The sequence below is a fragment of the Mastigoproctus giganteus genome, chromosome 1 (genome assembly GCF_048544385.1).
Source record: "Mastigoproctus giganteus isolate SK-2022 chromosome 1, ASM4854438v1, whole genome shotgun sequence".
In the NCBI taxonomy this organism is placed as follows: Eukaryota; Metazoa; Arthropoda; class Arachnida; order Uropygi; family Thelyphonidae; genus Mastigoproctus; species Mastigoproctus giganteus.
In genome coordinates, this window is record NC_143575.1 from 190,131,153 (window position 1) to 190,145,069 (window position 13,917).

The 13,917-nt window shown below is 36.0% G+C and overlaps 1 protein-coding gene across 1 annotated transcript in view; it reads left to right on the forward strand.

Annotated features, from left to right (window-relative positions):
* Positions 1–13,917, forward strand: part of LOC150091387 (protein DOP1A) — a 519,845-nt gene that overhangs the window by 379,162 nt on the left and 126,766 nt on the right. The window contains exon 20 of the mRNA XM_090390176.1: positions 6,831–6,897. Within this exon, the coding sequence (XP_090246302.1) occupies positions 6,831–6,897 (67 nt within the window). The remainder of the gene's footprint in view (positions 1–6,830; positions 6,898–13,917) is intronic.

Consider the following 13,917-nt stretch of genomic DNA (forward strand, 5'->3'; position numbering starts at 1 on the left):
GCAAAACTTAAGCCTTTCTTCGTAAGAGCAACCCTTTGTTCTATTCACTAATCTTGTTTCCCTTCTCTGTACTCGTTCCAGCAGCTCTACATCCTTCTGGAAATGAGGCATCCAGACCTGTATGCAGTACTCAAGGTGTGGCCTGACCATTGCCTTATACAAGGGAATAATCACCTCCCTATCCCTGCTAGAAAAATTCCTGTATATCATTGACAAGACACCATGAGCTACTCTTGCAGCCCATCTGCACTGCTCAGAGAACTTCATATCTGCCTGCACAATTACCCCTAGGTCCTTTTCATTCTCTACAACTGTCCTACAGTGGTAGAGAATGAAAACAGTACTACACCAACTCTGTGGTGTAGTACCACAGAGTTGATACGTTGCTCTGGGGTTGCTGTTTCCCATATGTAGTACTTTACATTTGTCAATGTTAAACTTCATTTGCCACCTCTCAGCCCATCTGCTCAACCTTTCCAGATCCTGTTGTAGCAGCATAGCATCAGTAGTGTCCTTAACAATCCTGCCAACCTTTGTATCATCTGCAAACTTAGACATTAAGCTTGATATACCATCATCAGTATTATTTATAAATACAGAAAACAATAATGGACCCAACACTGAACCTTGAGGGACTCCACTAATAACATTAGTCCACAATGAGCAGTGTCCATTGATTACCACTCTCTGTCTTCTCCCCCTCAACCACCCCTTTATCCATAGCAGCAATTTGCCTCCAATGTCACACTGCTCCAATTTGTGTAGCAGTCTTCCATGTGCAACAGTATCAAAAGCCTTTCTAAGATCCAAGTATATAATATCAAAGTGATTCCCTGCATCCAGTTCTTTTGTGACTGCATCATAGTATCCAATAAAATTGGTCAGGCAAGACTTCCCCTTAACAAAACCATGCTGTGTCCGAGCTATAACTGAAGTCTTGTCTAGATAATCCTGCAGTGCTTCTTTAATCATTGCCTCCATTAAGTTTCCTGAAACAGAAGTTAAACTCACAGGTCTATAATTAATTGTGTCAGCCTTTGATCCTCCTTTGTGAATTGGTGTCACATTTGCACATCTCCAGTCTATTGGTATCTCCCCTGAGTCCAAGAAAGCCCTTATAATTATGGCTAAGGGTTTGCCTACTTCCTTTGTTGCCTCCTTTAATATAACTGGATAGATCCCATCCACCCCAGGTGCCTTTCTTGTGTTTATCTTCAACAATTTCTCCTCCACTTTACTCTCAGTTATTACAAGATTATCTAGCTTACTGCCAGAGTTGAATACACCTCTGGCATTCCCCTCGCTGAATAACTCCTCATGTGTGAATGTCGATGCAAAATATTCATTCAGTTTGTTAGCTACCTGAGCAGGATCATCAACAGTTGACCCATCGATATCAAGTGGACCAATCTGATTCATCCCCTTCCTTCTAGAGTTTACATAAGTAAAGAACTCTTTGCTGTTTTTCTTTGCATCCCTTGCCAAAGATTTATTGTAATCTGCCTTCGCCTGCCTAACCTCCTTTGTAACTTGGTTACAGATCAACTTATATCTATCATAGGCTTCTGTGTCACTTGTTAATTAATATGTATCCCATGCATTTTTCTTCTCTGCCATATGTGTCATTAGTTCATCTGACATCCATTTAGGCCTAAACCTTGAATAATATTTTTTAGTTGGTATGTAAAGCCTAGTAGCTTCCAAGATAAGTTCTTTGAATGCTTCCCATTTTGAATTTGCTGTTGGTAACATCATCTGTTGGTCCCACTGTATTTAAATACTGTCTCAGACCATCGTAGTCAAAATCAATAACCCTTCCCTTTACTTCTGATGGTAGTTACCTTTTTGAGTAATCTCACTTCAGCACACTGTGATCACTGCCACCTAGTGGTTCCTTTATCTGCAGATTCTTAATGCATGAAGAATCACTACTGATAATCAAATCAAGAGTATTACTCCCTCTAGTTGCTTCCCAAACATGCTGATGTAGAAAACAATCATCCAATAAATCCACAAAAGCCTTGCTAATGTGTGAGTGACCAACCCACAAATTCCAGTCAATATCAGGGAAATTAAAATCTCCCATTATAAGATTCTCTGATTCACTGTATTTCCCTGTACAGTTTCTTATTATACTCATCAGAGTCATTAGGCCTATAGCACACTCCTACTCTCAGTTTTGATCTCCCAATGCTTATGTCTGTACTGACTCAACGCTACATTCACTGCACTGTCCAGCGAAGTCATCTGGCTTCACTTCCTTGGGTTTTATGTGTTTCTTAACTAATAACATAACCCCTCTTCCCTTCCTATCCTGTGTATCCTTTCTGTAGATGTTGTACTCCCCAAATTCCAGTACTGCATTCCTTATTGGGATATCAGAGACGTGTGACACCACGTCTCTGATATCCCAACAATATCTGCCTTTGATGCTTTGAGCAATACCTCAAATTCATCAAATTTATTTACCAAACTCCTAGCTTTGGTGTACACACAAGTATACATGCACCTGTTCCTATTCTTAGCTACCCTAACACAACCCATATGTTTACTTGTACCGCAATGACTCCCAGCAGTCTCTGAAATATCCTGCATCATGTTTTCCAGGCTTCTGCTCATTCCAGTAGAAGCAGTGCAAGAATCACTTTCACTATAACTATAACTAGAATATACTATAACATAGCATAGAATAGACTATGTAACAAAATAAACTTGAACTAAATATGTATTGACTCTGGCTTTTTTAATCTGCACTATATTTGCTGCAGTAGGGTCCTTGCAAAAGTTATTCCAGGTTTTATATGTCTTTCATTCGACTTGGTTGCATTCTTTATTCCACCAAGGTTTTGGCTGTATTCAATGACCTGTGGACAATCTTGGTATTGTTGCTTCAGTGGCCTGCAATATCTGATTTGTTATATAAGCAACAGCAATATTAATTGATTAATTTGAAACAATTGTTTTGTCTAGTATTTTAGCAGCTTATAATTTTCCCAGCCAGCTTTTGCTAAGTTCCATTTCAGCAAGCAAGCAAAAGAGAGCCACTGACACATTTCGCTTCAGCGATCACGGGGTCCACCAAAACACAAGCCATCTGGAATATATTAGTAAAATGTAACAGTTAGTGCAAATGCTTCATATTAGTACACAGCTAAACTCTGAATTAGTAAACTTTTGCAAAGGCAGCATTGTTTAAGTTATATCTTATATTGTGAATACCTTCACGAGTTGCTACGATATTGCACTGTTTCAAATAAGTAATGCTTCACCAAAGGAGAAGACTATTGTTACTTATTCTCAGTGCCCACCACCCAGACGGCACCGTTTCAGGGCTATTTGGCCCTTCTTCGGTTTGCCCACCCACCCACTGAAGAAGTAAGATAGATAGTAAGAAAGAATTGATAGATGTAAAGGATATTTGTTATATGTTTTACTAATAAGCATTAAGGGCTTAGGCCTCAGGCTGCAAGAGAATTAGACTATTAGAGAATCAGCACTCATACTGCCATCTGTAGCCTAATTCTTTCTGAATATATTCTCATTCAAATCCATTGTGTTTAGGGGTCAATTGGTGCATTGGCTTAGCAATGCACTGATTTAATAATATAATTTCTTGCATGCACCGACCAAGCGAAAAGAATTTTGATACTAAGTGATATAGTACTCACAGAAAAACAAAATGTAAACTGACACACGGCACACACAATAAAGAAATAACATAATAAATTTAACACGAATAAAGAATACAGCAATAGTAGCTCTCAGCTACTGAATGCAGCTATTATCAACTAACTGAGCACTGAAAAGCCGTGGTTTTTATGTGTGTGGTTTACCTTCAAGTACGTAAGTGCATGGTCATGGAGGAGGGGGGAAGGATGGTGTGGGAGCGGGCGTGAAGGGCGATAAGGGAGAGGAAGAGAGTGGTCGGGAGAGGGTTAAGGTAGGTGACTGGTGATGGTGGCGACTGCCGAGCTCGCGGGGTATGAGAGGCTGAAAGATGGGGTGTATTAGGGTGCCCTGGTCCCTGTTGATTGTAGTTCCGGAGATACTAATGTGTTTCGATTCTAACTAATGGCAGATCTTGAAATTGCATGAAAAGTCGACAATTTTAGTGTCGTTGGGTGTGATTGTCGTTGGGTGTGATGTCCTTCCTGCCAACAGTGCGCAGCAACACTGAATGAGCAAAGTCAGCTCTAGTGATGGCGATGTGGTGGTCCCGAAGATAATGGATAGCTTCGCCGATGTAGCTGGTGGCACAGACCCAGCATATGCTGTAAATGATCTTACTCTGCTTCAGAGGTCGAATCAGTGTTTTAAGGGGGTGGGGGAGTATTTGGATTCTGGGTTCTTTCTGGGTGTTTGAACGGTGCAGATGTAGCTGTGAAGTATTCTGGATATGCCCTGTGATAATGTAGGGTGAAATGGGATGCGGGTGATGCCTGTGAAACTGGCAGTGTCAGGTTGACAGATGAAGAATTATTGGTGTTGTGAAACAGTGATGTATGTGTGTGTGTGTAGTTCCCAGTAATTGAGGGTCTGTTCAGGGTAGCCACATTTGTTGTGGTTGGACTTGACCCTATGTATTTTGTCGTGTATTGCTGTGTTCTTTGTTTGTGCTAAATTTATGTTATCTCTTGATTGTCTGTGCCTTGTGTTAGTTTGTTTTACTGGGTATACTTTCTCGCTTAGTATTAAAATTCTTTCCACTTGTTCAGTGCATGCAAGAACTTATATTATGTATTCAACCTCCGACCTCATAGGGTTCTTCAGTCAATGCATGGATTTGTCTAATGTTCAAAATGCAGTGATTCCCTGACCAATATTGGCCTTGTGGTGTTCTGACAAGATGGGTCATAATGGTCAGTCTGTTTTATTTAATTATTTTCATTTTGTTGTTATTTGTCATTTTGTTAATTGGTCTTTTTTGAATTATCTTAGGAGTTTTCCTTCTACAGTACCCCTTTCTTGTTCCCCCTCCCCCTTTGTTTTATTTTGTTATATAAATTGGGAAGTAGTCTAGTAAGTCAAAGGCGGAAAATGCAAACCTGAGTAGAGCATGAACAATAAAGTGATTAAAGGGGGGGGGACAGAGAGAGAGAGAGAGAGAGAGAGAGAGAGACAGACAGACAGAGAGAGAGAGAGAGAGAGAGAGAGAGAGAGAGAGAGAGAGTGTGAGTGAGTGAGTGTGAGTGAAGATAACTTACAAAATATGCATAATAATTATAAAATTCATACAATAAGGATGTTGCCACACAACTTGCAAAACTGTAAACATCAGGTGTCAACAGCAGGATTGTATACAAAATAACAACATGTCTTCATTTCTGATGTAAACCACAACATTAACATAAATAAAAATGAGAATAAAATTTTGTCACCAAAATAAATGAAAATTAAAATAAAATTTTGTAAACAAAATAAAAATTACAAGGAGTAAAAAGGGGAGTTTTAGAAAAATGGCTTGTGAACTTTACAGTTTACATTATAAAGAAGAGAAATTTAAACTAGAATTGATAATAGAATTTCTAGAGACATATAACATATTAGTCTAATACAAGTTAAGGTGAAGAGATTTGAAAACATAGTTAAAAGCAAGTAGTCTTAAAGGAGAGCAAGAAACTTGAGATAACACTTAGGGAAAGTTACAACAGCAGCTTGCAGGTGGGGGGAAATGAAATATAGATATAAAACTAAACAGTAATGGCATCTGCAAATAAATTTTCAAACAATCTAGAAATTTCTAAGAGTGAAAAATATAAGTGAGCATAAGAATGGAAAAAATAAACTTATATTGTAGAAATATATGAGGAAAAAGTGGTAAAACAACTGTATACAAGAAAACTAAAACTAAAAAGTGTGTTAATGAAATCTATATATAAAGTTATACGACATCTGCACCTAGTGTTAAAAATGTTGAAAACTAGACTCTAGCAATTGTAAACAGTATATAGCTGAATCTAGAAGCCTGAAAAAGATAAATGCAGAATGAAGGGGTGGGAAAGAAAGAGAAATACATACATCGCATAGAGGCATCATACTAAATGTAGTCATAAACTATTTAATGTATGCTGTATACATAATGTACAAGCCTAGAGTAAGAAATGTTAAATAAAGTGAGATATAAGCAGATATAATGTGAGACAAATTAGATTGAGTAGGATGAATATTATGTATTTGAAAAAAAAAAAAATTTTTTTTTTGTAATAAATAAAGTTATAAACATTATGCTCCATTTCTTGAACATTAATTCAAGAAATGAAGAATATAAATGCATAGAAATTTATATTTCTATAAATATAAATTTATAGAAATATAAATTTATATTTATATTTCTATAAATATATAAATCAAGAAATAAAGGCATATAAATGAAGAATAATTTAATTTAAACTTAACAGAACTGATTAATTCAGTTCTGTTAAGTTTAAACAGAACTGAATTAAATATTAAGTGATATTAGCACCCTACCCCCCTCTCATCTTATGTATATAATTTGTGTATATATTTGTTCAGTCTGCTATCTGTTGGGCTAGCTGTTATTCTGCCAGTAGGCTCCTAAATTTTGATAAATTGTTACTTTTTTATAACAGGCATATTATTAAGTCCTACTTTACTGGCTGGAATCAGAAACAGACAGCTCTTTTGCCGATTATTATTTGGATGTATTGAATGGTGCTGGTCTTGATAATGTACAGCTCAATGTGTCCTTATATGAAAACTAACTGTAATAATTTTAGATAATGTGCTCTTGCAAAGAAATATTTTTTCAGCAATTTTTTTTTTTTTCTTATTGTAATTTTATGTATATATAAATGTATATATTTATATAGGATATTACATGAATTTGTTCAGAGGGCTCCTCTTTTAGAAGACAAGAGATCACAAAAAGACTTACAGGTGAGAAAACAGTTTAGAATGAAGGTCATTTAACTGATCTTATCATATTGGATCATTGTGACATTTCTTTTTGATTTTCCTCAAAATGAGATTTTAATGAATGAGGTTTGGCCTTTGCATTATTGGCAAAATGATGCAATGAAGCAAACTGATACTACCAGTATGTTACTGGTAATGAAGGGAAAGAAAGAACTTTCTCTAAAACCACAAAGGAATGTTCCTTGACATAACACTTGCAAAACACTGGCATCTCAAGATCTGTGCACAAGGAACCCATGAATACAGACAAGATGCTCAATTTTAAATCATACCACCCATTTGCCTCCAAGTTTGAAGCCATCAAGTCCTCTGTCTGGAGGATCCTACAGCTTTGTGACCAGGAATGTCTGCAACAGGAGGGAGTTAAGCACTTCAGCAAAGCTAAGGCAGCAAATATTGAGCTATAATTATGATAATTATTTTGTCCTCTTTAGTTTCATTCCTAAAATGATTTGTGGGGCAGGCATGTTTAAATGATTTAGGAAGTTCATGATAGATCAGTGTAAAGATGAAGTTTACACAAGTTCTGTTCATCAAAATTTTGTACATTGATACACTATCTACAGGAAAACAAGATACACTATCTTGTTTTCCTGCATTATTCTCATCTAAATTATATGCCTTCCTTTATAACCATTATAAATGATTAAATATAATATAATGTAATTCTACTCATAAATCAACAGAAGTGATAAGTCTCTCTGAAATTAGCTATAGTTGCTTACATACAACAAATAGACAATGCACATGTATTGCACTGCTTTGTAATTCTTTTCTTTCCTGCTGAAGGATGACTAAATATGCCACAGCAACACTGGCTCCAGTTTCTAGTCTCATGTACTTTTTTTAGTGTTTGTTCTTAATAATTAAATAAGTAATTTATTTAATAAATATAAATGCAACAAGGCATAATACTATATAACTTAAAATTATCTATTAAATATTGGTGGAGATACACTATAGATAGCTCTTAAATGAAAACTACATTTGTAGTGTAAAGGCACTACCTCGAATAAGTAATGCTTCTGTAATAGAGAAGTCTATTGTTATTTATTCTCAATTGGCACCACCATCCAGACTTTGGATGGTGGTGCCCACTGTTTCAAGACTAGTTGGCCTTTCATTGGTGGGTGGGCAGATATCCTAGCATTGCAGTCATGACAACACAGTTGTGAAGTTAAGTCCACAATATGAGGTAGTGCAATACAGTCTGTCCTCGTATAGCACGATAGTTGCGTTCCTAGAAACCCTTGTGCAATGCAAAATCGTGCAATATAAACAACAGGCCCTATGGGAAAAGTAGGGTTAGGTGCCGACCACCCAAGATTGAACACACATTTGGAATCAACACATTACCAAACACAATAAATAATCGGGTAATTTTAATCGTTATAAAATACTTACGTATTTTATAACGATTAAAATACGTAATAAAAATAATATTATATTATAATAAAGTATTTTTTAATACTAAAAAAGTATTTTTTACGAATAAAATATTTACGTATTTTATAATACGTAAGTATAAATTATAATACGTAAATCGTAATAAAATATTGCTAATACTTTTGCTTCTATCGTAAGCAAACTTGCTTTTTGTTTGATTTTCTATCCAAACAGATGACAGCCGTTCCATCTCTTCCAATTCTTGTGTCTTAATCTAATGGATATTAATTACACTTTGAGTTGTTCCCACTATGAAAGTTGTTTTTATTTTCGCTGCATTCTTTGTAATTCTCGGCGTTGCCTCATTTAGGTCTGTAGCACGTGCAATATCACATGGTCTTTAATTTCGCTCAAAGCGTTTCACAATTTCGTATTTTTTCTCTATCGACAGAAGAGGACTGGCCATAAGCCTTACGTGGACCGGAGGCCGGTGTGATTTTGGCCATAAACCGTAGTATGAGGCCACTACAAATTTCCCTGGGTAAGAATTTTTGACCCAGTCCGCCTCTGTTTATCGATATTGCTTCTTTTTTTTTTCTCTCTGAATCTGCAGTGTCTTAGCCAGGACGCTTCCTTTTCACACCTTTTAAGTATTTTACTAATTTTTACGGAATAAATCACAATTACAAAATGAGGAGGCACGCTTGATACACATAAACAAAGCTGCGCGCGTGTAGCAACTGAATAAATAACACCGTAAAGGCCGAGATACACTATTAATTAACACCTCACATTTTACTAAAGCACATTTCTGGAGGTTACTACCATAAAACAATAAAAACAATTTCCAGTTGCGTTTCTGCTAGTGGAATCTGTTATAAACTGGTAGTAAACTCCATCTAATTGCATTTGCGATTATACCGATAGCTGGAATTGTGTTGGTTTTTACGTTATTATGGTGAAATGTGTTTCCCCTTCACTGATATAAAACACATAAATACATTTTCAGACTCTTCTTCATTGCTATCGTGTTGCGTTCAGTTGGGGTGATTCTGCGTTCGACTGCCATTTCTTGTAAACACAAAGGCGAATCGTGTATAAGCGAATTCGGTTCTTGTTATATAAGATAACGTTCCCCTATTTATAAATCGTGTATGATTGAATTCGTGTAATGCAAACACGTGCTATACGAGGACCGACTGTACATGGTAACTCATTGTGAAGGATGATCACAATATGAGATACAACTAAAACGATGCCTTTACACTACAAATATAGTTACACTACATCAATATTTAATAGATGGATAATTTTAAACTCTTATAGTATTATTGCCTTGTTGCATTTATATTTATTATAGTATCATCACATACACCTTTTGGAATCTCTCATATTGTGGAATTAACTTCACAACTGGGTTGGCATGATTGCAATACCAGGGTACCTGCCCACTCACCGATGAAAGGTCAACTACAAATGTGGTTTTTGTTTAAGAGCTATGTATGGTGTATCTACACCAATATTTAATAGATAATTTTAAACTCTTATAGTATTATGCCTTGTTGCATTTATATTTATTATAGTATTATCACATACACCTTTTGGCATCTCTCATATTGTGGAATTATGTAGGGAAACTGAGATGATTATCCCCTTGTATAAGGTAATGGTCAGGCCACACCTTGAGTACTGTCCGCAGGCCTCATTTTAGGAAGAATGTAGAGCTGCCGGAACGAGTACAAAGAAGGGCAACAAGATTAGTGAATGGAACAAAGGGTTGCTCTTACAAAGAAAGGTGCCTAGTCTCCAGTGTCTAGAGACTAGGCACCTGCGAGGCGATCTGATTGAAGTGTATAAGACCTTGAATGGTTTGAGCATGCTCAATGCTGATGGGATTCTTCCTCTTGCCAAGATGAATCGCTTGAGGGGACATAAATTAAATTGAGGAAAGACAGTTGTAGAATAGATGTGTGGAAGTTTACCTTTAGCTATCAGGTGGTTGATTGCTCTAACAAACTTCCATCTGTCATTGTAGAAGTTGAGAGCTTAAATAAATTCAAGGCAAAAGGATTCAAACATTTGGAGGTGAATGGATGGGCAAAATGCAAATTTTTTTTTTTTTGGCTGATGCTGTATAAGCTTGCTTTCTTGCATCATATGCCTCTGCTAATGCTAATTAACTTCACAACTGGGTTGTCATGATTGCAATACCAGGGTATCTGCCCACCCACCAATGAAAGGCCTTGAAATGGTGACGTGTGGGTAGTGGTGGTGGTCACTGAGAATAAGTAACAGTAAACTTCTCTATTAGAGAAGTGTTATTTATTCGAGGTAGGGCAATAGATGGTAACTCATTGTGAAGGATGATCACAATATATGATACAACTAAAACAATGCCTTTACACTAAGAATGTAGTTTTTGTTTAAGAGTTATCTATGGTGTATCTACACCAATATTTAATAGGTAATTTATTTTAAAAAAGAACCTTTTCATCACTGTTATTTAATGAAAAACTTGAAATTAAATTTCAAGTTTTTCATTAAATAACATTAGTAAACACTAGATTCCGAGCGGTTGACTGTGCGTAAGCTGTACAAATATTTTTTGCTGTGTATTTTTTATTAAAGATTATTTTTTAAAACGTTATACCTTTATATGCAAATATGAGTGGAAAGAAGAAATGTAATGGTGCTGAGTGTTCTTCTAGATCCAAACATCGAACGAGGTATGAAAGTAAGGTAGGCGTTAAAAAATGACATTCGTTGTTATAAAGAGATGTATGCAGATAAAAAGAAGGAAAAAACTATGGGAACTAAGCTGATCAGTTATTTTTCAAAATAAAAATACAGTACATACTTCACTTATATTCTTTTAGTGTGTACATACTTCAATAAAAATCATTTGTACCGTACTTACTAGTATTTTTCATTTTTATCATTTTAGTTTCTTTTTTTTTTTTACAAGAACTTCGTGTGCATCAACATTTTTAAATTTAAGTTTTGTCCATATATGTATTGTCTGAGACAGATAAAAATGCCATCATCATGTAGTTTATTTAATCTATTTAAAGCCTCAATCAGATCTCTTTGCAGGTGCCTAGTTCTCAGGCACTGCAGTGTGCAGATATGAAGTTGCTAGTGATAACAGTACCCCTTTGTGTTCTTGACTAATCTTATTGCTCTTCCCTACAAGGATAATCGCATTCTTGTCCCTTCTGGCAAAATTCCTGTTTATCATTGACAGAACCACACGAGCTGTCCTAACTAACTGTCTGCACTCAAAGAACTTTGTCGGACTGAACAGTAGGTCTCTTTTATTTTCTATCTTGAGTGTGATATCAACAAATTGTTTGTCATTCTCAGATTACTATTGCACTTATACAGTACCTTGCATTTATCAGTACTAAACCTCTTTTGCTACTTCTTAGCCCATCTGTCCAATTTTTCTAGGTCTTGTTGCATTAACCACCCAGCCAAACTTTCTATCCTCTGCAAAGTTAAACAACAAGCTTGATATGCCTTCATTAATATAGTTAATAAAGGCCCAGAACTGAAACCTGGGGGACTCCACTAATAACATTATTTCAAGAAGAGCAGAGTCAATTTATAACCACCCTCCGATGCCTCTCAGCCATCCCTTTATTCCTAGCAGTAATTTGTCCCAGTGTCTTGTTTCTTCAATTTGATCAGTGGTCTTTCATATGGAACTGCTGTGCAAATTAGACAATAAAGTGAAGTTTTTAAATAAAGTTTTTAAAATTCTTTAATGTATGTATATGATGTCAAAATTATTTTTTGCAATATTTCCTTTGTTACTGCATCATTAATATCTGGTCAGATTGATCAGACAAAATGTCCTGTCTCATCAAATCTTGTGTTATGATTTTTGCTTAACTGCATTCTGTGTAAATGCACAACATAAATTTTAAATGTGTGCGTGCAAGGTACACAAAACCTGAATTGTGAATTAATGAAAATCAGTCTTGTGATGCAACAAGTCATGCTATACCTTCTAATGGACATGTGTAGGATGCTTACTGTGTGATTTTGTTGTACCAATTATAAAGTGGTGTTGAAAAGTTATTCTGTCTGGAGCCTTTTCTGATGGTGTGGTCCAAGTCTACTGGTTTTTAGTGTATGGAACCATAAATGTGGCATCCTACATTAGTGTTCTGTATATTGTACATTGGGGGAATTTTGTTGAAGCAGCCATTACATCTTTCAACTGAACACTGTCCCATGTCACTAAGGAAGGATTTTGAATGTGGTGTTTGAAAAAAATAAAATAATTACAATAAAAATAAGTGCCATTAGAACATTATGGTAGCCAGCACAAAGCTCAGGTTAAAACTTAATGTGGCATCTTAAAAACTGTCTGAGATCATTTTACTCGCTGCTTTCGTAAAGGTAACCACGTTGCTTTCAGACAGTTTTTAAATTCTATGCAGTGGGACCAACTGGTGATGTTAATAAAAATTAATTATAAATGGGAGGCATTCAATGAAGTAAACATAGAAGTTACTAAGATTTTCATATCAGAAAAGGGTTTATTCATAAATGGATGTCAGATGAAGTGATGAGAATAGTGGCAGAGAATAAAAATGCATGGAATGATTACAATTCAGTAGGTGACTTGGAAACTCACAGTAAACTAGTCTATAATCAGGTTACCAAGGGGATTACACAAGATAAGGCAGATTATGAGAAGTTCTTGAGAAGTTATAAGAATGTAAGGAAAAATAACAAAGAATTCTTTGCTTATGTTAAATCTAGGAGAAAAGGGATGAGCAGTACTGGCCTACTAAATATGAATGGTATAACAGTTGATAATCCTACTCCGATTGCTGACAAACTGAATAAATATTTTGCATCTACATTCATGTGTGAAGAGTTTTTAGAAATGGGAATACCAGATACACCAAGTTATAACTTGGAACTAAATTATTTTGTTATAATTAAGAAGAAAGTGGAAGAGAAATTGCTGAAGCCTAAAAGTAAACAAAGCACCTTGGACTGATGAGATCTATCCAGTTATATTAAAAGATGTAAGAAACATTTGGCCATAATTATGAGAGCATCCTCTGTAGCTGAGTGGTAAGGAGCAGAACTGCAGTAGCACACGCTCTTTGAGTAGACTGGGGGTCAAGCCCCTGACTGCTAAATACGGTTGATCTGCCAACCCGCACTGGACCAGCATGGCAGATTATGGTTCATTTCCCTCAGCATTAATTGTTGAGGAGGCTTCCATCCTGCAATGGGTTGATAATGGCTGCAGATTACCTTTTTTTTTTTTTTTTTAATGAGAGCATCCCTTGATTCAGGGGAGATCTTTTAAATTGTGTGTACAAATGTCTCTTCTATAAACTTAAGGAGGAGGAAATCAAAGAGCAGTGTGACAGTTATAAACCTGTAAGATTGACTTCTATTCCAAGGAAAATAACTGAGTCAGTGCTTAAAGAAGTATTGCATGATCATCCTGAAAGAAATGAAGTTATATGGAAATCACATCATGGATTTCTTAACTGGGGATTCTGTATGATGCAGTGACAAAGGAACTAGATGCAAACAGTGGTGGATTCAGGGTAGGAGCACGTT